The sequence below is a fragment of the Temnothorax nylanderi genome, unplaced genomic scaffold (assembly GCF_030848795.1).
Source record: "Temnothorax nylanderi isolate EJ_2023f unplaced genomic scaffold, tnyl_v1.0 TNYL_tig0094_pilon, whole genome shotgun sequence".
Lineage (NCBI taxonomy): Eukaryota > Metazoa > Arthropoda > Insecta > Hymenoptera > Formicidae > Temnothorax > Temnothorax nylanderi.
This window is the reverse complement of record NW_027249156.1, coordinates 585,962-610,197: the sequence shown is the minus strand read 5'-3', so window position 1 is coordinate 610,197 and position 24,236 is coordinate 585,962. Positions and strand designations below refer to the sequence as shown.

The 24,236-nt window shown below is 40.5% G+C and overlaps 5 protein-coding genes and 2 long non-coding RNA genes across 11 annotated transcripts; 3 read left to right on the top strand and 4 right to left on the bottom strand.

The window, feature by feature from the left end:
- The first annotated feature begins 31 nt into the window (after positions 1–31).
- LOC139775234 (uncharacterized) lies at positions 32–6,170 on the top strand. The gene is made up of 4 exons (XR_011718770.1): positions 32–185; positions 479–633; positions 745–1,579; positions 3,058–6,170. It is a non-coding gene; the product is annotated as an uncharacterized lncRNA (long non-coding RNA).
- LOC139775215 (uncharacterized) lies at positions 227–4,705 on the bottom strand. The gene is made up of 9 exons (XM_071711040.1): positions 4,573–4,705; positions 4,445–4,499; positions 4,210–4,353; positions 4,005–4,094; positions 3,516–3,787; positions 3,324–3,391; positions 2,914–3,226; positions 1,331–2,824; positions 227–1,062 (listed from the first exon to the last, which is right to left on the bottom strand). The coding sequence occupies exons 1-9, from the start codon at positions 4,616–4,618 to the stop codon at positions 851–853; spliced, it is 2,694 nt and encodes an 897-aa protein (XP_071567141.1). The 5' UTR covers positions 4,619–4,705; the 3' UTR covers positions 227–850.
- Positions 4,914–10,107, bottom strand: LOC139775224 (solute carrier family 35 member F5). 2 transcript variants are annotated; one of them, XM_071711055.1, is made up of 9 exons: positions 9,861–10,107; positions 9,465–9,692; positions 9,159–9,296; positions 8,968–9,024; positions 8,435–8,698; positions 8,173–8,355; positions 7,763–8,079; positions 7,417–7,665; positions 4,914–7,195 (listed from the first exon to the last, which is right to left on the bottom strand). In XM_071711055.1, exons 2-9 carry the CDS (start codon positions 9,624–9,626, stop codon positions 7,126–7,128), a joined length of 1,440 nt encoding a protein of 479 aa, XP_071567156.1. In that variant the 5' UTR covers positions 9,627–9,692; positions 9,861–10,107; the 3' UTR covers positions 4,914–7,125. The 2 variants fall into 2 exon arrangements, with proteins under 2 accessions (XP_071567156.1, XP_071567157.1); XM_071711056.1 differs by having other exon boundaries at positions 9,465–9,684.
- Bbs4 (Bardet-Biedl syndrome 4) lies at positions 10,095–16,021 on the top strand. Of its 2 annotated transcripts, none has more exons than XM_071711053.1 (10): positions 10,095–10,374; positions 11,801–11,940; positions 12,302–12,414; positions 12,499–12,593; positions 12,932–13,094; positions 13,345–13,498; positions 13,796–13,918; positions 14,863–15,034; positions 15,293–15,486; positions 15,578–16,021. In XM_071711053.1, exons 1-10 carry the CDS (start codon positions 10,101–10,103, stop codon positions 15,698–15,700), a joined length of 1,551 nt encoding a protein of 516 aa, XP_071567154.1. In that variant the 5' UTR covers positions 10,095–10,100; the 3' UTR covers positions 15,701–16,021. The 2 variants fall into 2 exon arrangements, with proteins under 2 accessions (XP_071567154.1, XP_071567155.1); XM_071711054.1 differs by lacking the exon at positions 10,095–10,374 and adding an exon at positions 11,453–11,585.
- Positions 15,784–18,148, bottom strand: LOC139775226 (G-protein coupled receptor dmsr-1). 2 transcript variants are annotated; one of them, XM_071711057.1, is made up of 5 exons: positions 18,056–18,148; positions 17,419–17,966; positions 17,218–17,329; positions 16,945–17,129; positions 15,784–16,814 (listed from the first exon to the last, which is right to left on the bottom strand). In XM_071711057.1, the coding sequence occupies exons 1-5, from the start codon at positions 18,146–18,148 to the stop codon at positions 16,337–16,339; spliced, it is 1,416 nt and encodes a 471-aa protein (XP_071567158.1). In that variant the 3' UTR covers positions 15,784–16,336. The 2 variants fall into 2 exon arrangements, with proteins under 2 accessions (XP_071567158.1, XP_071567159.1); XM_071711058.1 differs by lacking the exons at positions 16,945–17,129; positions 17,218–17,329.
- On the top strand, positions 17,188–19,075 carry LOC139775235 (uncharacterized). The gene is made up of 3 exons (XR_011718771.1): positions 17,188–17,308; positions 17,399–17,664; positions 17,760–19,075. It is a non-coding gene; the product is annotated as an uncharacterized lncRNA (long non-coding RNA).
- Positions 19,048–24,201, bottom strand: LOC139775219 (uncharacterized). 2 transcript variants are annotated; one of them, XM_071711043.1, is made up of 7 exons: positions 22,502–24,201; positions 22,347–22,434; positions 21,498–22,236; positions 20,874–21,200; positions 20,536–20,797; positions 19,963–20,438; positions 19,048–19,866 (listed from the first exon to the last, which is right to left on the bottom strand). In XM_071711043.1, exons 2-7 carry the CDS (start codon positions 22,347–22,349, stop codon positions 19,523–19,525), a joined length of 2,151 nt encoding a protein of 716 aa, XP_071567144.1. In that variant the 5' UTR covers positions 22,350–22,434; positions 22,502–24,201; the 3' UTR covers positions 19,048–19,522. The 2 variants fall into 2 exon arrangements, with proteins under 2 accessions (XP_071567144.1, XP_071567145.1); XM_071711044.1 differs by having other exon boundaries at positions 20,566–20,797; positions 22,347–24,201.
- Positions 24,202–24,236: the final 35 nt, after the last annotated feature.

The window sequence follows — 24,236 nt, the reverse complement described above, 5'->3', positions numbered from 1 at the left end:
CGCTCGACCACGCTCGATCACGCTCGATCACGCTCGACGGTGACGAACTGACAAGCGTGGACGCCGTGGACCCGTGGACGAGTGCGAATTGCGAATGCGAAGTGCGACTGATTGGTAGAACCGCCCAATCACCGTTCAGAACTCTTGAAAACAATGGCAGGGCTGCCGTTTGGAAACTCTGATTGGTATTGGCTCCAACATCCATTTCTATGTATAATAAATTAACTTTAATCTCTGCAACGCACAATTTAATTTCATCTTCTGCAACGTGATCTAACTGATCTTTAGCTCTTTTGGATTATAATTATAACGTCGCGAGAATTGCTAGCCTCAAGTTTCTTTCGTTTCTTCATATTTTGTATTATTTATAAATAAAAATCCACGGACGCATTGGCGGTATACACAATTACATGTATATATATATATATATATAAACACTCGTATACGTAGGTATAATATACAATATATGCACTTGCAGGGAATATATTATAAAAATATAGAGAAAATTCGCCAAGATAGAATAAAGATACGTAACTGACGAAAACTAAGATGTAAACAGATGTAAACGTGCGTATAAACGGCCACGTATAGATGGCCCGCAACCACGTACGTGTACCGTACGTATCTACAAGGGTGAGTAACGAATGTTATTACACGTACGTTTTTCACATTACGAACGCTGAAAGCTGAAAACGACACGTACACAGCTGCTATAGAACGTTTAATGCGGCGCGATTTTCGCAGATATACACGAGATGGAGATGGAACGAACGACAAATGAGGCAATCTACCTGCTACCATGAATTTGGCAATTTAAGATGACTTTAAGCGAGCGAAAGAGACAAAGATTTTACTGCTTTCGATTGAATCTTACTGGTCGTAAAAGAATCGTGGTCAGGACGTCGATAACTCCATCGAGAGCTTCTCCGAACGACGATACGATGTATCGGAACGTTAGTTCGATATACGTCGCGTTCTCGTCCTCGTATTCCTCGGCGAAGAAATAGTCGTACATCATAGGCAAAAATATGACCGCGACATACATCGCGATGCACAGCAGCGCTAAAAAGAATCAGAAACGCGAAATTGGAAGATAAATGACAATTAAGTTATTGTACGATTGAATATTGAATGAAGTTGATCGACTATATATAGCTATTTTTTCTTTTTCTTTTTTCTGTTTAGCCAACACCGCGGTCACGAGATGCGTTATCTGGATTCGATCGCGGAATCCAGAAAAGTCCAGAAAAATCCAGAAAATGCCTAATCCGGAAGAAGGCTCGCTTCTTCGGGACGCTCAGATGCTCAGACGCTCAGACGCTTATCGTACCTATGGCTCGAAGTCCGAGCAACCGCTTGCTCGCTCGCTTCATCTTTTTTCGTTTCATCTTGATCTTGTTCGCAAACACGGATGACAATCCAGAAACGGCAGAAACTTGGCAAATGCTTTCACGCGCATTAGACGTTACGTTTGCAGCTGGATCCGAAGGCGGTCTTCCGTCGGCAGTCGTCGAATCTCGAAGCGCCGTATTGATCATGCAAGAGAGTACGGAGCATTGTCGTAACGTTTGAGATTCAGGTAAATGGTCCTCGTTCGAACATTCTCTATCTCTTTGTCTTTGTCTTCCTAACGCCGCCGCGTTATCCACGTTATCCGCGTTATCCGCGTTATCCGCGTTATCCGGCTTGGCCGACGCGATCTTGCGTCGGAGTGGTCCGAGTTTCCAGTAATACTCCCAATAACTTTTGTTCAATAGCTCTCGAGTCTCTAGAGGAATGGACGATGGCTTCTCGAATAAATTTCCCACTCGTAGATTCGTCGATAAACGAGAATTTATTCGGCCTTGTTTCGACGCGTTGTATTTTACTAATATAGAATTCCAATTCATACTATTTAGTCCGTTTCTTCGGTGTAACGGTAGACTTACCTTCGAGCGACCGTGGGCGTGGGCGTGGGCGTAGGCGTGGGTCTTTTCGTATCGTTTACCTTTAACGCGCGCGGCGCAACGATAACCGGGCAGTATCAAAGTGCAATCGGAATCTGTAATCGCCAAACGGGATTTTTTTCGAAAGAACGACTTTGCCTTTCTCGACAGATTCAACGGTGCGGCTTTACGTTTCACATTAACGCGCCGCACCCGCACCCGCCCCCGCCCGTCTTCCTCTCTCTTACATTCCTTCTCATCCTTGTTACTCTTGTCGCTATATCCCTTAATCCCGCAAACTTGGCTCGAGACTAAACTTTCCATACCTTTTTCCAATATTTTGTCATTTGTCATTGCGTTTGCCGAAGGATTACAACCCGCATTGTCTCGGTCATTGTTCGCGGCTTTAATGCGTTCGCGATACGCGACCGTTTGCTTCCGACCCGCCGAGGTCATCGTCATCCAAGTCTTACAATTAACCATCTTTCTTTCGCTCGACATTTTTCTCTCGTCGCATTCTCCGTCCGCGATAGAAGAAGAATCTATCGTCGCGGGCATCATCGCGCAGCTTTGACCGCAACTTTCAACCTTACAGAAATTTTTCAATCTTACAGCGGTATTTAAATTTGAATAGCTAATTATTCTACCGTCGTCCGCATCACCGTTGTTTAATGCACCAAAGTTTCCGTAACGATCTTTATCTTTACCGACATCCTGATGATTCAACGATACGTTCGAATCGACGTATCTCTCATCATCCTTATCTCTCTCGCATATTCTTCGACCGAAAGTGCTTACACTGTGCCCGTCGCAATACTTGGAGATACTTTTGTTAGTTTTCTTCTCCGAGATATAGATATCGTCGCTGTTCTTCGCGTGACTTTGACATCGCTCGACATCTAAAAACAGCAAAATTCCGATATCGTTCGTGTCTTATATCCTTATCAACGATCGAGCGATACAAATTATATTGATAACAATTCATTACCATCAAGTGGGTATTTTTCGTTTCTAGATTCCTTCAAGTTACACATCGAAATGGTCGATCTTGTACAGATATTTCCGACAGTTTCTCTCGCACCATCGTTTTCGCACATCGACGGCATTTTAACATCCTTTTCCATCTGCGTAGGCATCCTCGATATATCGCGATAGGCGACTACGGGATAGGCGGGAACTCGAACGGATGCTGATGCTGGCGCGGGCGCGGACGAACAAGTGGCTTCTATATTAAAACTGTTGATAGGTAACGCATGTATCTTTTTCTCATCGACCATTAAAAGCAGCGGCCTATTGCTCTCCTACATATAAACATTAAATATACGATAAGAGCCATGCTCTTTTAATATTTTATATGCTAATGATAATAACGCGATCGTAATCTGAAACTTTGCATACTTGTTTTTCTCCTTGAGAAATAAATCCGCTTCCAACATCGTGTCGCTCGTTAGTCGCGTGCTGCAAAGCTGAAATAAATTTTAAAATTGTCTCCAGATATATATAATTAATTATCGAATTGTTTATCATACCATAAAGCAATCGTTTCGTGACGTGACGTAACGTACGTAACGTAATTTAATTTGTACATACAATTATTCCAAGGGCAATGTTTTGCCTCTAAAATGGATTGTTTGTCGGCGGTTTTCTTCGTCGATTTTCCAACACTTGATAATAAATTGTCTACATCGTGACACGGTGCAGGTGTATATAAACCATCCACGCTTTCGCCCGTTTCCCGCGATTTATCCTCATCATGTTGCTCAGTTTCTTGCAAGATTTGAATATCTAACTCTGGTGTTTGTCTGTCGTGTTTTGTCTTACAGAATTCATCTGGCTTCTCAGCTTTTTGTCGCGTTATCTGCCTATACGTACATTTCATTGTCAATCAATATATAATTGTATTAGCGCGCGGCACGCGGCACGCGGCACGCGGCACGCGGCACGTTGACGAAACGAAAAACGTAGATAAAAATACATTATTTAGAAATATACATATATTATAATATTATTGGAGGAAGGTATACGATATATTTGAGGAAACTGGGAAAAGTAATCATCTTAGAAATTAATAATTAATACCTTCTAAAACGCGGATCGAAACAGCCAGGCAGCCTTTTCCCTATATGCGTGATTGCTTCGTATTTTTGACTTGATTTTGATTTCAGGTGTCTAATTGTAAAATAAAGAGGGGAAAGGAAAGAAAAGTGTATTAAAAAAATGTAGCGAAATAGATTTACGCAATAATACAATATGTACATTTATCCGAAATGTTTCGGAAACTTACTGACATGCAACAGGTTGCACTATGCTGCGACCTTTTTTAGGAGTTCCTGTCAAAGTGACCACACACGGAGGTTCAATAATGTCGTCGGTATTGTTGCTCGAACGACGTGGAGGTATTTTAGGCCAGGATGGATCAGGAGGAATCCTAATGTCGAGAATACCGTGGTAAAATTGAACAAAATCTCGTCTGCCTAAGTTACACTCAATAATACAATGTAGTATACACAATTATGTACCGTAACGTGCCGACATTACACTTTTCCGAGATTGCTGATAAATTTTGTCCATTTACTAAAAAACATAAAGAATATTAAAGCCACATATGCTATAATTATTTTCTTGCGACGATATTTTCTATTTTTACCTTTTATATGCAACTCGAGTGTATTTGTTTCGTTATCGCGCGCCATATCGCGAAATAGATAATTCTTAGTACTTGAATTCGTTTATAACGTCATATGTTACGCTATTTCAGTAAATCGAAACTTGATATATTAGCCTAAAAAGTTATACGAAGGACGATTATTGTGTCAATTACATGTTTCTTCAACATCGAATGCCTTTTTTATGCGATCGAATTGTAAATTTTGTTTGTCGTGAGTCAGTTGTCTTGAAATTATTTCTTATTACTACCACATAGTATACTTAATACTATGACTATGTTACTACTATCGGACATAGACGTACGTGGATATAAAAATGAAATTGTTAAGGATTATACTTTATTATCACATAATTTTTATATAATATTATATGTATATTTGTATACAACTTTAAATTTAACTTTAGAACTTAATATATTTACATCGAATATACAATAGACATAGTTATAGCCAGTCTTGGGTTTCGATAGAGAGAGAGAGAGAGAGAAAAAGAGATAAAATGTCCTTTTTTTCTTAATTTTGAATACGAGATTACGAACAATTAGCAAATATCTTTAAATTGAACATGATCGAAAGCGAAAAATCTTTCCATTGGCGCGTGACAGAGTGGCCAACGCACAAATTGAATTTCAAGTCTGGTTATAACATTGTAGGAACGATCAATTACTACTTATTCGATATTTTTTTAATTTAATGGATCGCATTATTATATACTACTCTAAGGTATAAGGTTTCCGCAACATTATAATTCTTAATTTTTTTTATATCACATCACGTGTCATTAATCTAACATTGCAACTGCCCTTCCCTTTGATCTTTCTTTTTACTTTCTTCTTCAAAGATGTTGCTCTAACTCGTTTCCTCTTTAAAACGGTCTTTCTCTTTCTACGGATTACCGAACTATACTATAGCGTAGAAGTGTATGTGTGTGTGTGTGTGTGTGTGTGTGTGTGCGCGCGCGCGCGCGTATGCATATAATTTTTAAGACATTTTACAAAGTCGGGAAATGTCATAAAAATACGACATAGTACAACGCGTCGTATTTAATTGAATTGAGATCAGTCGAGATGTATATCAATTCTTCAAAAGTCGGATTGGACATGACCGTTGCGATTTCCGACCGTGTACCACGGATAAGACATGTGAGATGTAAATGTTATATAACTATGAGAAAGCACATAGGTGCACCTTCGTCCACTTTACAGAACTACCGTCTATCGTCTATCCTTTCGAATAATTAACATCTGTTCCGACACAGAATTTTGAAATCGATAAATAGTTAATCTCGCAGTTTACGAGATACTCGTTTTACACATCTATCTTATCTAGACCTTGTTAATACTTGAACACAACATAGTGAAACTTGTGCGTGTGTTAATTATCGAAGCGGAAGAAAAATGCGAACGTAAATTATTTCTATACAAAATAATGGAATCACTATTGTAACGACTGTCGAATTAAATGACGAAATTATAGTTTAGTAGCGGGATATGAGTCGATAGATGTGCCATGACTAGATGCTTGGAATATAAATGTAGCTCGAATCATTATTCTCGTCGAATACAAAACTTTGATCTCACGTCATTGATTTTCTACTCTCTATGAATATGAATGAGTACTTGCTCTTCATACTTTTACTATCATGAAATTTTTAATTGGTCCAAAGTATTTTAGCACTCCCTTTCCACTATATAACTCTTACTTATTAAAACTATATCTCATTTGTAATACTTTGTCTAAAATCAGCCGAATACTAAAAACAATAAGTACAGAACGCACTGGATGTGCCCCGTTTGTGAAAAACCGTTACTTTTCGCATGAAGCAGAGTGCTATTTGTTTTTAATAAGTTATTCATTCATTAATCATCAATGTTATAAAGCTTTAATAGCATAAAAAATATTACTGTTTAGTGAAAAGTATAATCTTATAAACGAATATTTCTTTGATTTTCATTAACTCTTATTACATAGTATATACAGATTTCGATAAAGACACTGAATTTCTTGTTCTTTGCGAACCCAGTTACAGGATAGGGATAGGTAGGTATAGCGCGAGACCCAAACCATGCGTGACCTCGAAATAACAATTATGTACCAGATCTTGATAGCACAGTTTATGAAAACTGTATTCGCGTTTGCGAATACAGGATAAACTGGTGAGAAATGCAAAGAGGTAGTTTCAGAAATGCATAATGAGCACGAATAAAGCATGTTAATTGCGTTTGTCGTGTAAATTGACTCGCAATTGTTATTGTCAGGCAGTAATATCATCATTTTGTGATGTTTAGCGCGAAATAAAGCGATACATTCGTATGGGGAAAGTAAGATTTTGTGATTATATCGTTACTTCGCCATAAGATATATAAAAGAATTGACAGTGAGAGGACTGAAAAGAAAACTGGTATACACGGCCGATGGAGGCACGTACACACGAGAAACTATGTTACTATACTTAGTTGATAAGTTTTCTATTATGATGATGTATGCAACACGAGATGTTTTACCGTGTTCTCAATTCTCTTATTATTGTCTCATTAAGCTTCATGATCGCCGCTGTCTATTCCTATTAAAGACTCTGTTTGCTCTGCTTCAAGATCTGGGATTCTGAAAATATCAATTTTCCATGCATTTTATATACACATATAGTACACATATATTATGATATCACAACACTCTGGTCAATTTACATTTTATCATTATTACAATTTGATTTAATTACACACATACGCACGCACGCGCACACGCACACACGCACGCACACACACACACACACACACGCACACGTAAATGTATATATGTAGATATGATGCACATATACGCTTTACCTTGCAGATCTGTTGTTTCTCCTGCATATCCAGATGAAAAACCTTTTTATTAAATCCATAACAGGATCCCAATTGTCGTAATAAGATAAAAGAGATACTGTCAGGAATGCTAAAAGCATTGGAATACTTCCCAAATAGAAAATACAAGGGTATTCAACCTTTTTCAAAAGGACATCGGCTACCATTGACATGGGCATTGTTAAGCTAACGGCCATCGTTGCTACGAGAGATGATGTCAGAAAGCAGCCCCTGTAGATATAATAGAATGCAATCACGTTACATAAAGACACAAGAGTTATTATTATTATATGTATAGTAATGACACGTTGAATTATATTGAAATTACCATAGCCAAAGAACTTCGCTCAGAACAGTGCCAATTAGACCGTTTATAATTAGGAATGTCCATTGGTGGCTATTGGGCCATTCAAACTCTTCCCAATGGCCATAATGAAGAATAAAGAACAAAGGCCACAGAAGTGTTAAATTGAATATTCCCACAAAGCCAAAAAACATTGGTATATCCATCTTGTCTTCGTGATCTACTTTTCTTTTTAAAAATACAATGTATGCAGCATAGAAAAAAGCACTGACTAGAGCTAATATTACGCCCGTTGACATGTTGTTACTTTCTATAGTTAAATCCGAAATACCGACTAATACCTGTAAGTAAAGAAAATGTTTTTTGATATATGTATATTAGAAAATTTATTTTGTTTAATTGCATTAGCGTTCGTTAATAAACTTGCAACTTACCAGTCCAAAGATGCTAACTACCACAACAGCTAATTTGGATAGCGTGAACTTATCCCCACCATTACTAGGAAAAGAGGCAGCGAGAAACAAAGTGAATAAACTGGACGTCGAAGACAATACGGTAACGATTCTGGCTTGAGTTTGCTCCAATGATATCTGGTATGTGTAATTTGCCATGAACCACTGGAAGAAGGCAGGATCGGTAGTACCGTATCGGTGATGCCGACAGAGGGACATTTGAATTTCACATTATGTTACCCACAAATAAGCAGAACATAAGGGCTATTTTAGCCACTTTTTGTACAGAAAATTTGTTAGCCTGTCGCCTCGCGTGTTCTCCAGCTCTAACACTGGCTTGATAACTAAGTCGCGCCAATAGAGCCTCGGTGGCGTCGCTTTCCGACATATGGCGTACTTCCGCCAGTTTACTGAATCTTACAGAGCGAATGGACGAATCGTCGCTTTCCGTGCCCGACGAACGATCGCAATGGTCCGGAGTTTTTATTGGAACAAACGTTGGATCGCTCTACGATAAAACGAATGGTCATTATTAGATTAACAATTAACACACGTGGCGCGCACATGTGTTTCGGATAAATATAATTTACTTTGAGAGAGAGAGAGAGAGAGAGAGAGTTTCAACACTTTTTTTCCAAAGCAATTTACTTGAAAAGCGTGTCGATTGAAATCTGATGCGTACGATATATATCTTATTTCGCGCTATCTTTGAGATACACGATAAAAATATACATGTACACTCACAATCAGATATAAGTATAATAATTTGACACTTACTAAACTTGTATTGGCCTCCGAATAAAAGTTGTCATCTTCAACATTGGGATCTATGAACTGGAAGAAAGTAATACGTATATATACATATATATATATATATATCAGAGTCTAAAGAGATGCGTCTAAGGAAAAGGAGAAGAATGCAATTAAGTTTTATATATGCGACGTCATAAGGTCGCTCCAATAAATACCATATATGTTGCAGGTTTATTACATTGTTCCCGCCAGGGTGGCCAAAAGCACAGACCAAGCAAATAAAGTGTAAACATGGACGTTCTTACATATGTACTAAAAAATGGCTTTTCAAACGTTTCATCCCTGTAGATGTACTGAAACAGGATATATTATGACTGTGACTTTATTGCCGCATACACGTAACAAGAGTGTCGAAGCATCTAATTAGATCAAGGACAATGTATAATAGTTGCAATCGTCGCAAAAGAAGGCAAGATGGAGAAAGATGCGACGACGAGATAAAAATTTAAGCTTAATCTTACTTTGGTAAGCTCGGAACTGGAAACCCATATTATATCGACCAGCAATAGAACTAAAAGCCCCAGGACAAGTCTTTGCGATTTATTCATCATCGCCGCGAGTTTATGAGGATCCTCCGCCATCCCCTGTTGCCTACGTTGGCGTAATTCCACAGAACAGCTCATCTCGACTCTCTCGGTCTCTTTTCTTTACATTTACAACATTGCGTAAATACATCTGTCCCTGTAAAGCTATGCAACATTTCAGCATTATATGCAGTCTGATGAACGACGTGGGGTCATTAGAATAGAATTATTAGGAATTGTTAGAAATCAAGAGGGATGAGGTATAACATATCAACAATTAGTTGTACGTCACTCTCTCCCTCTCGTTAGTTGGAGAGCTTTTGTAATAATTACCAGGTGGAAGAGCGAGAAGCCTGTGGCTGAGTGCCTGCTATGGCGCTATGCGTCCGCTAGACTGGCTAGACCTGTGTAAGAATTTAAAATACGAGGACGCGAGCGCGAGCTCGTTAACGCGACAAATTCGCATTAATAGGTGTCAAAGAGCGATAAGCGAAACTTGAAATTTTTTTCTCAACGTCAACGTCACCTAACCTAACCGGCTGTTTGCGGCCCCGGCCCCGGCCTCAGCCGTTGATGCCGCAATTCCCGCATCACATCGCTCTCTATCTCACTCTCTCTTTCTCGCCAACGAGCTTCGTATCGGTTTTCGCGATTCGTGCACTGCTCGTGCACCTTCCAAGCCAAGGCAGGGTATCACGATCGTCGCCCGTCGCCCGTCGCCCGTCGGTCGTCGGTCGTGTGACGGAGCACGGAGCTGTCACTGCCGCTGGCCGCACTGGCGACTGGCGTCTGCCCGGTCAGCCGTCAGCCGTCAGCTCGCCCAGCCGTCATGTCAGCGGTGAGCCGGGTGAGCGGCAGATTCGTGCTATCTATCGCGTTCTATGAACGAAAGACTCGAGGCAAAGTGAGGCAAAGCGAACGGCGAGTCGCGAGCCACGAGCCACGAGCTGTCAGCTGTCAGCAATGTCAGCTGCTGGGCACTTGGCAGTTGGCAGTGGGCTGAGTGGGCTGAGTGGGCTGTGGGCTGCTGCCTGCCCTGCCGCGTCGTAACGTCGTAGCGTCGTAGGTAGTTCGTAGTGTTCGTAGCGCGCAGTCCGCCTACATCTTGGAGCGCTAGCGCTACTGATAACAGGCAATAACAGGTGCGTCAGAGCATTCAGAGCGTTATCCGGCGTTATCGCATTTGATAGCACCGCCAATCGCCACCCGCCAACCGCCAACCGCCGTAGCATATGTATATGTATGTATGTACGTACGTATGTTGTACTACTATCCTGTCGAGACGTGCGGCGTGCCTTCGCCCTTGCAGTTTTATTTTCAACGCCCTGTTATTTTTATCTTCTAGCATACAGCTGACGCGGCTAATGCAATTAATGCGGTTATTGCGATTTAACCGCGACGCAACTAAACACAACCGATGCCTGAAGCCTGAGCTGGCCTGAGCCCTGAGCCCTGAGCCCTGAGCCCTGAGCCTGCCTAGTGCCTAGCTCGGGCACGCTCCGGCTCCGACTCGGATAAGATTCAAACAGCGGTAGATTTGGCGCGTGTAACGCCAGTGACATCGTTCGATCTCGTTCGCGATCGACGATCGACCTAGAACCTAGATCGACAGTCGAGCCTCGACTGGCCTCGAGTCCCTCGTCCCTCGACCGTCGAATGCCGTCGATCGTCGATCACGTCGATGTAGACTTGTAGAATTGTAGATTGTAGACAGTGCGCGAACGCGAAGTGAGCTAGAGCTCACACAATTTACAATTCGGTTGCCATGGCAATCGAATTCGCAATATTCGCATCGAAACGGTTATTCATTGCAATTCATAGGGCAGCGGGCACTGTGGGCAGTGGGCACGGGGGTCGGGGCACGGGACAAGACAGGTTGGAGAAAAAACGAAAACTAGAAAGGTCGAAAAATCGTTATTGTTATATTAGCGATCGTTGGTCAAGTGTCAAGTTCAGTCAAGTTCCGCAACGATAAAATGGCAAATAACATTCTCAGCAACGGCCGTTTGCAGGAAAATACGGTTGTACAACGAACGAGAAACGACAGAAGCAAACGAGGTATCGTGTATCGAGTATCGTTAGCATCAAGTATATATAATTATAAATGTCAAACAAATGTATAATCATCGCGCTTAATCGATTGATTTTTCATCTCTTCACGCCACGCGCGCGCGCGTCAGACCTCTTTATCAGAAACCGCGCGGCCCTTTATCAAGCGGACAGCGGACCATCCCTTTTCTGTCATTTCTTACCGTTGATTTTGTTGGCCGTAGCACCAGATATACCAGCTATAGAGAGTCGCAATTGGTTGTTGCATCGACATTACACGAGACACGAGTACAGTGCTTGCAAGCTACTCATTGAACAGGAATTGACGAAATCGAACGGTCACGAATACGCCAATTATTTGAAGGTGAGAGGTGAGAGGTGAGAGGTGAGATTTGAGATTTGAAGGTGACAAAGAGAGAGAGAAAGAGAGACGGGTCTCCTAAGTTTCCTTTGACATGCAGCTTGATGCACGCGCACGCGAAAAGTGAAACATAGCACCAACAATTGTCTCAATATGACTGTTTGCGACAAACTGGATAACTTATTCAGCTCTTGAGAATACCGCGTTTTCTTCTCAACTTTGCGCAAACGTATAACAACAAACAACTGCACAAATACATATAAAAATTCCCTCCGTCGCGTCGCGTCGCCGCGCGCCGCGCCGCGCCGCAGTTCTATCAGATGTAATACGTAGTACGTAATACGGCTGTGTTTTATCCTCGTAGGGCTTAATTCTCAGAAAGGAGGGTAAGATTCAAGATTCCCTCGATTGCTTTCAGACCGCGTACAATGTGAATTCGACAAACGTTGATAATGTTAAACAGATAGCGAAATCGCTGTAAGTAATGTCGACGAAAAGAACATTGTTCATAAAGATAAATATATGCGACGACCGCGATTATATTAACGTGACAATTTTTAGATTAATAATGGGAAGTCACAAACGTGCGATAGACGCATTTACGGAAGCTGAGAAGATATCCCATCTACCAGACTGGGAAATATATCATGGCCTTGGCAAGTTATTCATAACTCGTTTTACAACGCGGTATTTTATTCTACTTTGCGCGGCACATTAGCAAAGTTTTATAAACTTGCAGATGCACGTACCAGATCGAGTGCTATTTTGTCGAGAAAGATGCACCTTAGCGCGTTTTGATGTTTCGTATATAAATATATAAGTAACTGTGTATTTTCGATACTTTGATCACGTTCTTGGATACCTGTTATAGTATTATATTATAGGGTAAACTGTTAAGTAAAATGAGATGAGAGATATGGCCCCTAGCTCTTCCTTCCGTCCACCCGTCCATCCGTCCAATTAAACGGAATTGTCTATTTTGTTTCTCGTTCAGGCGAGGCTTACGTGAAATTGAATCAATTACAAGAGGGCAAAAAACATTTCAAAAGATCAACGGAATTAACCAAAAGTGAATTGCCCAATATTGATCTCGCGAGACTCTATCTCTTAGACGATATGATTCCAGAGGCTAGAAACGCTTACACGGCAGCTTTGAAGTAAGTAACGTCATCAGCCACGAATCGCGCGCGATTATGGAAATATCCTTTTTATTTTGACAACATTTATTACTATAGTCGTTTTTTTATTACATCTCCGCAATGTGTTTCCTCAGCTTATAATTTCTCTCTCTCTCTCTCCCTCTCTCTTGATATCTTTCTTATTTTATCGCAAGTATTTTATTCCTTTCGACATCGTTTCCATCGTTTTAACACGATAATTAATTTTGGCCGCTTTTTTTACGCATAGCGGAAATCCTCAGAGCATCGATGCAGCGACAGAACTGGGTCTCTTGTATCTTAGAATCGGAGATATGCAACGAGCATTTCAGCAATTTGGAGCGGCTTTAGCTCATTCGCCTAATTGCGTCAAGGCAATTTTACCTATGGCTTACGTAATGCAAGTGTGTAAATTTATAAAAATGACATCTCGATAACTTCCAATTTTTGCAGCAAGGGAATTCAATCGATCGATGACTTACACTCGTCATATCCGCTCCAATTTATGATTTCCAATTGTATTGTGAATTTATTTTTAATCGCTCGACGTAGTTGTTTCGATTCATTAAGTACGATCGGCTTTACGAATATCGTTAAGCATTAGATTGAGATTTACGTATTCTTACTTTGGACCTTACCTTTCGTGGAATTTTTTTTCGTTGCTTCGCTGTACTGACAGCGTACTACGTCATATTTTTCAGAATCATCGAGAGTACGATGTGGCCTTATCGAAATATAAAGTTGCGGCACAAGCTATTCCAGAGTCTTCAATCCTTTGGAATAACATCGGAATGTGTCTCTATGCAAAACAAAAATATGTTGCGGTGAGCTTATCTCTTTCTATATCTTTATCGCTTTTTCCCCTACTTGAAAAGCACGATAACTCAGTTTATAACAATATTCCCATTAAGGGAAAAGACGAAGCTTTTACAATGTTGTTTGGATAGCATGTACCGTACAGTATACATTATACATATAATATTAATATATGTAAAGAAACGACAAGTTTTCTTTAGAAATAAAGAAAAGAAAGGGAGGGGGGGGGAAAGGAGGAAAACTTGTATTCGTATATTATTTTTTTTTACTAGCGAGCTATTTAGTTATTCAAATAAACGGCGTGTAATGCGATAATGTTCTATTTGATCTGGCTCTTACTAAAGAGCTCGTAGTTCAGTGTTCGCACTTGATCAGCAGGCATCGGCGCTTTGATATCGAGTATCCTACCGCATCGTTTTGTACTGCGCTTCGCGTAATACGATTTATCGAATGCGGCATGTTCGGGGAAACGGGATTTGTAATTTATTTATAAAACAATATAGTTGCCGCTCGATGCGTTTGCTTCGTAGAGATTCTGAAACACGAAGAGGAATCCCTTGTGAATATACCGGGAAATGAGATGCAGCAGTATTGCATCGCGAAAGTGGTTTAGATAGCGTCGAGAGTATGTCGAAAGCAATGGTGTACCGCGGGTAATAACAGAGGAATAATTCCGCTTGTAGATTCACAAAAACGAGTTTTTTTTATTATTAATACTGCAGAGATCGAAAGCAGCATTCTGTACTTCCGTACATTTAGACATTTAGACATTTAGACATTTATTAATATATAATACAACAATACGATGATTTTTATCTTTTAATTAAATCCGCGTTGTTGCGTGAATTGGTACTCTAATTCTGGAAGCGATGCAAGCATAATAAGCATAAAAAATTTGAATTATTACCGAGGGGATGCAAAACCAAAATATTTTTTTTACAATATTTTTCAGGCTATTAGTTCGTTGAAGCGAGCACATTATTTGAGTCCCATGTCTTGCGTCCCGTCGTGCAACCTAGGAATCGTTTTTCTCACCACTGGGCAGCCTGCATCGGCCGCGATTTACCTATGCGCTGCAGTCAGCGCTGAACCAAAGAATCCTATGCCGTATATGTTATTAGGCTGTAAGTATAGAAAATAAATTTAAGTCTTTAGCGAGTTTATAACTTTATATATAAAGGGCCATGCCTCACACCATACCAGAAGCTCATATTTTAGCCTTACATAGCGATTAGCGAAACAAGAATAGGGCATCCAAAAAAGTTTTAAATAAAACATAGGAGTTTTATTATCAACATAATACATTTTCGCTTGAAAACGTAACATTTCTTTTACGTAGGTGTAGGTGTTTATTATAGTAAAAATCTGTATTTTTATCTCAGTGGCTTTAAAACGTTTGGATGATCTGGAAGGTGCCGAAAGATCATTGACGAAAGCACACGCATTAGCTCCTCAGGATCCATTAATATTGATTAATTATGCTGTGATACTCGATGCTCGCGGCAAACAAGCTAATGCCACTGAAATTTTAACAGCACTCAACGATATTATGGCCGTCGTTGAGGTTGATGCGCAGGTAATTTAAAAATCACGCATTACGTCTCGGTGTAGCGTGTATTAATTATACATTGATATACTGATATTACGACATATATATAAATATATAGATATCGCAAATGGCAAAGAAGCTATCGAAGAGATTACAACGTGAGAAAACAGAATCGAACACCGGTCAGGAAATGCTAACGGAGGAATATGAAAAACGGCAATTGAACGCTGACGAAGTTTAAAAGTTTCAAAGTCATTCGTCATGCGTGAGAGTGCCGATTAGTCTTATCCGCAGAGATTTTAGGAAAAAAAAACCAAAAAGAAATAATCTGTGAAAGTATTATACATTTCTATTTTAGAGAGTGCATTTTACACATATATGATAAATTAATAACATATACTGCATTTATTCGCCTTGAAAAAAAAGATACATATATCTAGAATCTAACAAGATAAAGTTACAAAATTCGATATGAAGAGGTTGACTGTGTGCGCGGGCGAAGGAAGACACGTGTATTGAGATTATTTGCGAAGTTTATTGAAATAAAAGAATTTGCATACTATGTAATACGTGCATATATAGTACGTGATATACGTATATATTTAATTCCATTAACAACGTTATTAGCAATAATAGCCAAGAATATCCATAATATTAAAAGTAAACGGCATATCTTGACTTTTGTTGAAAGTCTTCTTTAAATGCAAATGGGATAGGTACAAGGTGATTTTAACATCTTTTACGAGCCATTTTCAATACCATTTTGTTTAAAATGTGTAATATATACTTTTGAATATCTTTACGTTTTAAACAACATTTTAGAACAATTTCGAGAATATTTCATAAAATTGACTTTTGTTGAACAAACTTCCGTAACTTAAACATATGTGCTTTGTACATCGGTTTGATGCTGGTTCGTCACTGGCCAGTTGTTCATAATTCTGGGTTTGAACAATTGCCCAAAAATCATACGAAATTGCCGCGACATCGAGCAATACAAGATAAAGTTTATGCTGCCATTTAATAACGCTAAAATATCCATCAGCTCTCCGAATTTGTCGTAACAATTGCGAAAGAAGCAATTGCCCAGAGCCGCGGAAAGCAAGCCCAGGATGCCTTGTGGAATCTCCGTCATGAGAAACAGCAACAGTACCACTACAAGCATCCTCGTCGTTCTGTCTGTTTGCTTGTCAAATTTACTTGGCCTCCGCTGATATCCGTCCTTTTTATTATCAAACGGCCCATTGCAATTCTCGAGATCCGAGATTCCTGACGACGATGAGGTTGGTTTGGTGGTGGTGACCTTTACAGCGCAATAACTGTAGCTCTTTAAAGTCCGTTTCCTACCCTTCGTCCTAAATGAAGAGTGAAATTGGCGAATATCGTAACAGTATAGATATAGACTATAGACACGAGTGCGAATGCAACGTAAACAGACACAAGTAAAAGTAAGTCATTTTCAATTTTTCCATCATTTCGCTTTACCTGTAAAGGACTTTTATTAGCCAGCAGATGATGACGGTGAGAAGTATGCATGGCAGAAGCTTAACGACTACGCCGAGTATCCAAAAATTTAATTGATATAGGAAGCCTTTATCGGTGGAATAATTGGTGTCTACGTGATACAATACTTCCGTGGTACCGTTCTCGTGAATAGTTTGCGCTTTTATCTGACGCAATAAAATTTAATTTTTATCATAAACGCAGCAGTGGCCTTTTGGATAAGATATTACTGTGAATCGAATGACACCTACTTACTCCGAATACAAGACAGCTTGGAGCGCAAGTGAGAAACGGAGCGAGAAAACTACAGGAAAGAGCGATCGTGCAACGTCTCCCAGTACACCAGGTACGGTTATACCGCGGAAATCTAACACACACACACACAAAATCAAGAAATAATCTAATTTTTCTAATCTCTTTGCATCTTTTCGAACAGCTATAGTATTAAAAGCTCACCTGATAGCGATGTACCTCCATACAGCTAAAGTGAGCGTGAGGGCGATACTGATTGTGTGAAAAAGCTGCGTGAAATGCATATGGAACAGGACGAATACGGCCCATCCATACGGGAATATCCTGCTTTCTGGTAGTACGAGGTACTTGTAAATTGCAAAAGGGATGTACTCCAACATCACCAACACATCAGCCGTAGCCAACCCCGTCAGAATTCGATTAATGGGCACAGTCTTCATATCTTGCCTCGTGAGTACGATGATATTTAGCATATTGGTGAACGTGCCGAAAGAGCATACGATAAGAGAAGCGTAACCGTGATAAGTTTCGTATTGCGTCGCCAGATCGCGAATCACCCCGTCGCAGTAACAAGAGGATGTCAGCTGTATCGTTTCATTAGCCAGGTCGCTTCCATCCCTGGAGACTCGGTCCCTGTCACGGCTCCCAAATCTGTCTTCGTTGCGGCCGGTTAGACTGTCGATGTCGAGACTGTTTACGTAATCGATATCCTCGTCGGTTATATTCAGCCGACGGAAAAGGTCCGTGTAATTCTGCAAGTGATGCATAATCATTGACATCTTTTCCAGCGGTATCAGATGTACAACGGGGATGTTTTCAGGTATATTGCAATTCGGATTACCGATTGCAAGTGCCCTCGTCCATAGTAGGCACAACGATGCGTCGTGACATTCTGTTCTGGATTTCTTTCACTTCGCAGCAAGTGCACTCGCATTTATCTTCGAAATGTAGCTGTTGCACTAATGTTATCGCCGTTATTCAGGAACGTTATCATTTTATTTCACGACAAGTAATTAGAGACACGTGCGTCTCTAATTCTCTGTTTAATTGTGTCTTATGATCGAAACTAACCAATTGCGATTTGCATCTATCAACTTTTTATATTCACTCATCGGGATTATTATATTAAGTAAAAAAAGGAAAATGTGCCGTAAAACTTAAGATTGATTGCATTATCCACGTTTATATAGCATTATTCCGTCGGTTCGGAATTTTAATTGAATTTAATTGAATTTAATTAAGACAAGCACGCGTTATCAGTCCCGTTTTCAACGGAGCTTCCTGCTGGATTGCCTAAGGGAAGTATCCTGTTTTTTTTCTCGCTTATTGACGAGGAGAAAATCTGCGAAATATGGGAAAAACGATATCAATGTGTCTCGAGAAATGTGTGTATTTTGTAAATTAATTCGTAGGACGCGAACTACTCAGATTGTCCTACGCACACACGCGCACACGCGCACATTTACACACGTGGCGTTAATCGAATAATTTGTGTCGCGGCACTGTGTGGCATCTGCCCATCCATGATTTACCTTGGGGCAACAGGTTACCGCAACACAGAACGCACTACCACGAGTAGACTCAGCTGGATAGTCGTGCTACTGGCGAAAATTCGCGAGCATCCTTTACTCCCTCTCGACGTTTTCCTCTTCTAAAAGAGTCTGCGCGCAGGACGTCGATGGTCTATATAATGTCTATATCTATAATGTGTGCGTGAGCACTCGCGTGTGTATGCGAATTGCGAAACAAGTGTGCTCGCTTCGCGAGTCGCGTTTGTTAATCTCGTTATTAAGTGCTAATGGATTAAGGAATAATTAATGTAGACTGTAGAGGTAGAATATAATATGTAATTTTTCCTTTCTTTCAGTGCTTTGGTGATTTTCCATGCAATTATTGTCGATTGTAGATCGTATTTGATTTATATATATTTATCTCTTCTCAATAATGCTACATAAGTATAAAAAATATTGGTGGCAACGTATCAATCTCGCATTATTTCTTCTTTCCTTCGGGACAGAAAGACGAAACCGTGTTTAAATCAGATTGCTTCTAAGTTTATTGCTAATTGTTTGCTATAATAAATCGTGCTTGATTGGCATAAAAAAATCAAAGGAATTGAAACGTTGGAAATGATCGCGAAAAAAAGGTGAGGAGAGTATCTTTCATCTCCATTTGTAATTCTGCGTTTGGTGTGGAGACATAATATCACTTGAGTTTGCTTATACGAATGTAACTTTGCGATCCCTGGAAAAATCCTGAGAAAGAAGCGAAAGTTGAAAATAGAACGCGACTCGACTATATTCGACGACTAACGCGTACATTTGTCGCTTGGTTTTTTAGTATGCAACAATGGTACTTTCAGCCATCCCTTCTCGTAAAAAAATACTATTGTAGATATTGATAATCCTATCAGTAGCATATAAAAGGACGATTGCACGTCAGACAGATTGAACGGCACGAAGCCGTCCATTCCCTTTCCATTTCGAGTTAATTTTTCTTTAGCCAGTGACCACTTTTGAACAATGAAGGTGTGAACGATGTGTTGGCTCCATAACGATGGTAAACCGGCCTGATTCAATTGACTGATCAATGCGTTTATCTTCTCGTTTAAAATCGAATTCTTGGGCAGCAAATACGACAAGTAGAATTTACCTAAGGTATATACATATATACATGTAATATTGACTATGTGCACGTCTATGCATATATGTAATAGGTATTCGTTATTTAACGAAATTCTTCATTCACCTGGACATTCCTCAACAAGATGAAGCAACGGCCCACCGTCCGTATCAATCAATTCCTCGGTGATAATGGGGAAATAACTTTTCCTAGCGAACGCCGAAACGTTACGATAATGAGCCGCGTTGCTTATGGCCTTTGTACCGAATTGCATCTTCTTTCGCAAGCTTTGCATGAGTGACGTCGAATCGACATCATCATCATCATCATCATCGAAGAGATCGGCCAGGCTGGCGGAAGTCAAGGATATCGGCAATCCCGAAGCGTCGAGATCGTGCAGATTATCGATGTCTGGATAATACATGTCGTGCGCGAAACTATTGTACAAAATACCGCTGAAGATGCCAACTAAAGTGACGTTAGCGAGGAGAATGCCTGACAGTAATATCCTTTCCGCGTTTGTGTTTGGCAATTTCTGAGGGCAACCAGCAGTCAGTAGAAACGATCGATAGATCGTTGCGCGGAAACTTTTCTTTCCTGTCCTGAAAGTAAATACTAATGTATCTTTTCATTGTTCACACAGGTTCACAGGCAAATAAGTCCCGTCGCTAATAACGCACAGAGATTCGAGTACTGTACCTTCCTGGAGTAAATACTTGCAAAAAGTACCATATTAGATAGGTGAAAACGTGCGTCAGCATCGAGCAGATCCAAACCGAGAGCGGAAAGAAGTGATATATTCGGATCCCTTTGGGTATCTTGGTTGCTTTAGGAACCACCACGCATAATCCGTCAAAGTCCACGCACGCGGTAAAGTCTACGTCTTCCTTGGGATTTGTGCTGTATTTCTTTACAAAGAAAGACACGAAGCAGACGTCCGTTCTACCGTGCACTACGTCGCCTGTGTAAGCTGGCTGTATATTATCGGATATTGAAAAAAAAGGACGGAATTTCCAAATGTCGTGTTACGTAAGTACCTATAGCACCGACGTATGTCCCATTGGGCAATCGATAACCGTATGATTTATTATCCATCGGGTATATGTGTTCCACTTTAAAATTCATGTCTCGAGCTATCGTATTTAGCACTATCTCATCAAATCCCTTGAAGACATCGGCATAATCGGCATAATGTGTATTCGACTGAACTTTTGTCGGTTCTGCCAGTGTTTGATCTTGCTTGAAGTAACCCACTTTTAATTCGTATCCATTCATATTTTTCGTGCGGCGATATATTAAATGCGACAGTACGCTTGACGCTTCTTCCGCCGTTTTTACACTTGTAATTTCGACCTTGCCCCATACTGAAATCAAGCAGATTCGCCAAGTATTTGTCTTTACCTCTTTACACACACACACACACACACACACACACACACACACACACACACACACACACACACACACACACACACACACACACACACACACACACACACACACACACACACGCACACGCACACACACCCACACATGCAGAAAATACGGATAGGAAATATAATGTCAAATAATATAATTGTGCATCGAACAATTTCATTCAACAATTCGTTATCGATAATCTTTGGTTTTACTGGTTTTACTAGATGATAGAATCTACGAACCAGAATCGTTGACTTTGACGAACGGATTGTAAGTGCGAACAATTCGATTAATTCGAACGGTATCGTTTACGAGGGTCGCCTCGGAGACAAAAATCTTTTGCACCTTACGTTTGGACCACAACGTCTTCAAGATATTACCGATTCTCGAGTTCGACTCGTTCGACGGTCCCTGTTCCTCTGGCGGGAAACGTGTGATCAGCACGATAAATCGATCATGTGAATTCCATTCGAATGTCGTATCACCTCTCGCAATCTGATCGAAGGAATGTATGTCTTTCGCGAGAATTACGTGCACGTTCCATGTGTTTCCATCAAAGGTTTTATCGCTTCGTATCCGAATCTTTCCTGCAGCTGCCGACGGAATTACTCGAGAAGGAAGCGCGTCGTTGGATGTAACCTGCCAGATCGATGGCCGTTCCACGAACCTGTGAGCTATGTCGTTGTTACTCACGAAAGATGCAAGATTTTCCGTGTCGTCAAGCGCATGAGTCCTCGATACGATCGTTGTCTCACACTTGCGCGCGATATCGTACACGAAAGCCTGGAAACATCGCTCGAGAACGATAGAGCTCCTACCACTCTCGAGCACATCGTGAAAATTCACGGTTTTAATATCTTCCATGGAGCAAACGACGTTGCTCCAAAATTCTATAGCGTTATGCCATTGGCAATCGCTGGTCGATACTGTACGTGTACGCAGAAGAGCAAACAATGCCACGAGAGCAACGTGATGAATCGTCTGCGGATGAAGAGTCGATTATGAATGAGAGAGAGAGAGAGAGAGAGAGAGAGAGAATTTTGTCAATTCTTCTTTATCGTAATGAAAGAGATATGTCATGTTCAACGTACCATGTTTGCGAATTTCAAGGGACACGAGCGCTTCCTTATTTATGCGCGATTTAACACTGACGCTGGATCTCACTTCAAGTTTTTCCTCCTACAAATATTCCCATATGCGTTATATACAGTCAAATCGTACATTACTCACCCTTATCGTTACTTACCCTCTTATTGACTCTTTTTCCCCATTTCTCCCCCGACTATCTCGCGTCACATCACTTTGGACACGTCTATCGTTCGATCGTGTTCGCTCGAGGGTTTAACTTGTAATTGTAAGCTTACAAGAGTAGCATGAATACATTGCGCTCTCTTCAGATAGGCTCGTCAGGATAAGGCTCGTAATCAATGTACAAAAAATAATAATAATAAAGCTGCCTACCGCTTATTATTTCTCCGATTTGTACAACGTTTCAAGAGACTCGTGATAGACTCTTAATCACACTTTTTTTCTTTTTGTGTTGTGACTCATATTTGAGATTTTTCTGCAAACTTACATTCCAACAGAATTGGCAGAATTCTGCAGAAATTAGCGCTGCCGAGTTATAGTGATGAATGTCATATACATATATAATATAAAAAGATGCACATGTTTCACCCGATATGATGAGCCCCAGATAACGATATTAAGTTGCAAGCAACACTTTGTCCTTATTGCAAGACGTATTCGCGATCGTAGTTGCCCTAATTCTCCTCATTTCTTTTCATTTTCAGTCGGCTCTATTCTCTTGAGATAGCAATAGGTCAATAGGAATTATAGAAAAATAGAAGAGAGGTAATAGATGAATGCTTTCGTTCGCAACGGAAACTAGCATTTGCACTGGTATTTGCACGCGTGAGAATCATTGCGTCGTATAACTAAGCTTTTAACTTAATGACACGTCGGGAACTTGACGTTTGCGAAGGGAAGTAAAGACGTTTGTTCAATTTACCCGACAGGTAAACATTGGGAATTGAGAAAAGGAATGAGAGACGGTAACGATGACGTTTTTAGTAGAGGATAAATGCTAAGCGGGTTGCGTAAGTGTAACATAGTAGTTGCGCGCGTCTGGCTCGACTGGCTCGCGTCCTCGGTCGCGCTTATTCTTCATCATCGCTCCATACTTTCATCGGCGTTATACATATACCTACCTACATTTCTCTCGTTTTAAATTGTTCCATGGCACCGTCTATTCTATCTAAAATAAACTCACTTCCGAACCATGCTGCAATGGCAAAATAATAATGGTATTACTTGAATATTTTGCCGAGGAAGAGCAAATATACATTCGCTGTCGATTTCAGTAATGAAACTCTCGCTAGTTTCGCGCAAAAGATATCTACTTGGATGGGTGTCCATCGTCCATCTACCTTTTACTATGGTGCTTGACAGACGACGTGCTTTCTAATGTGCGAGAGAGCAGGAAGAAGAACGGAGACGTACGTAGATAAATTACGAGTTTCCTGGAAGGAATCGTCGACCATTGATCGATCATCATTTCGCGACGATGATAAATTTGACTTTAACGCAGCGAACAATTTACGATTTGGAGGCTCCTCCCTCAATTTCACGCGACCATCGCGAAACATCGTATACTAATCGTGACAATTGATAGATGTACGTGGCACGTACTACGCGTACGTACGTATAAAATCGTCAAAATGCTAATAAAATACTACGCTTGGAGCGAATACTAACAACGCGAACGACGCTAACGACGCTCTTGTGTCGCGATTAATCCTCGGTGTTTTTTATCTGGGCATCATGTCCATGATTTCTATCTACTGTAGCGCGCGACGCGCTGACCTGTCTATCTATATAAAACTCACGCCTTACTTTCTGACGTTTGTCACTGTTGGTGAAGCGCGAATCCTGCAGAACCACGTCGATACAGCTCGAGACCTTTGAAAGACCTTTGAGCT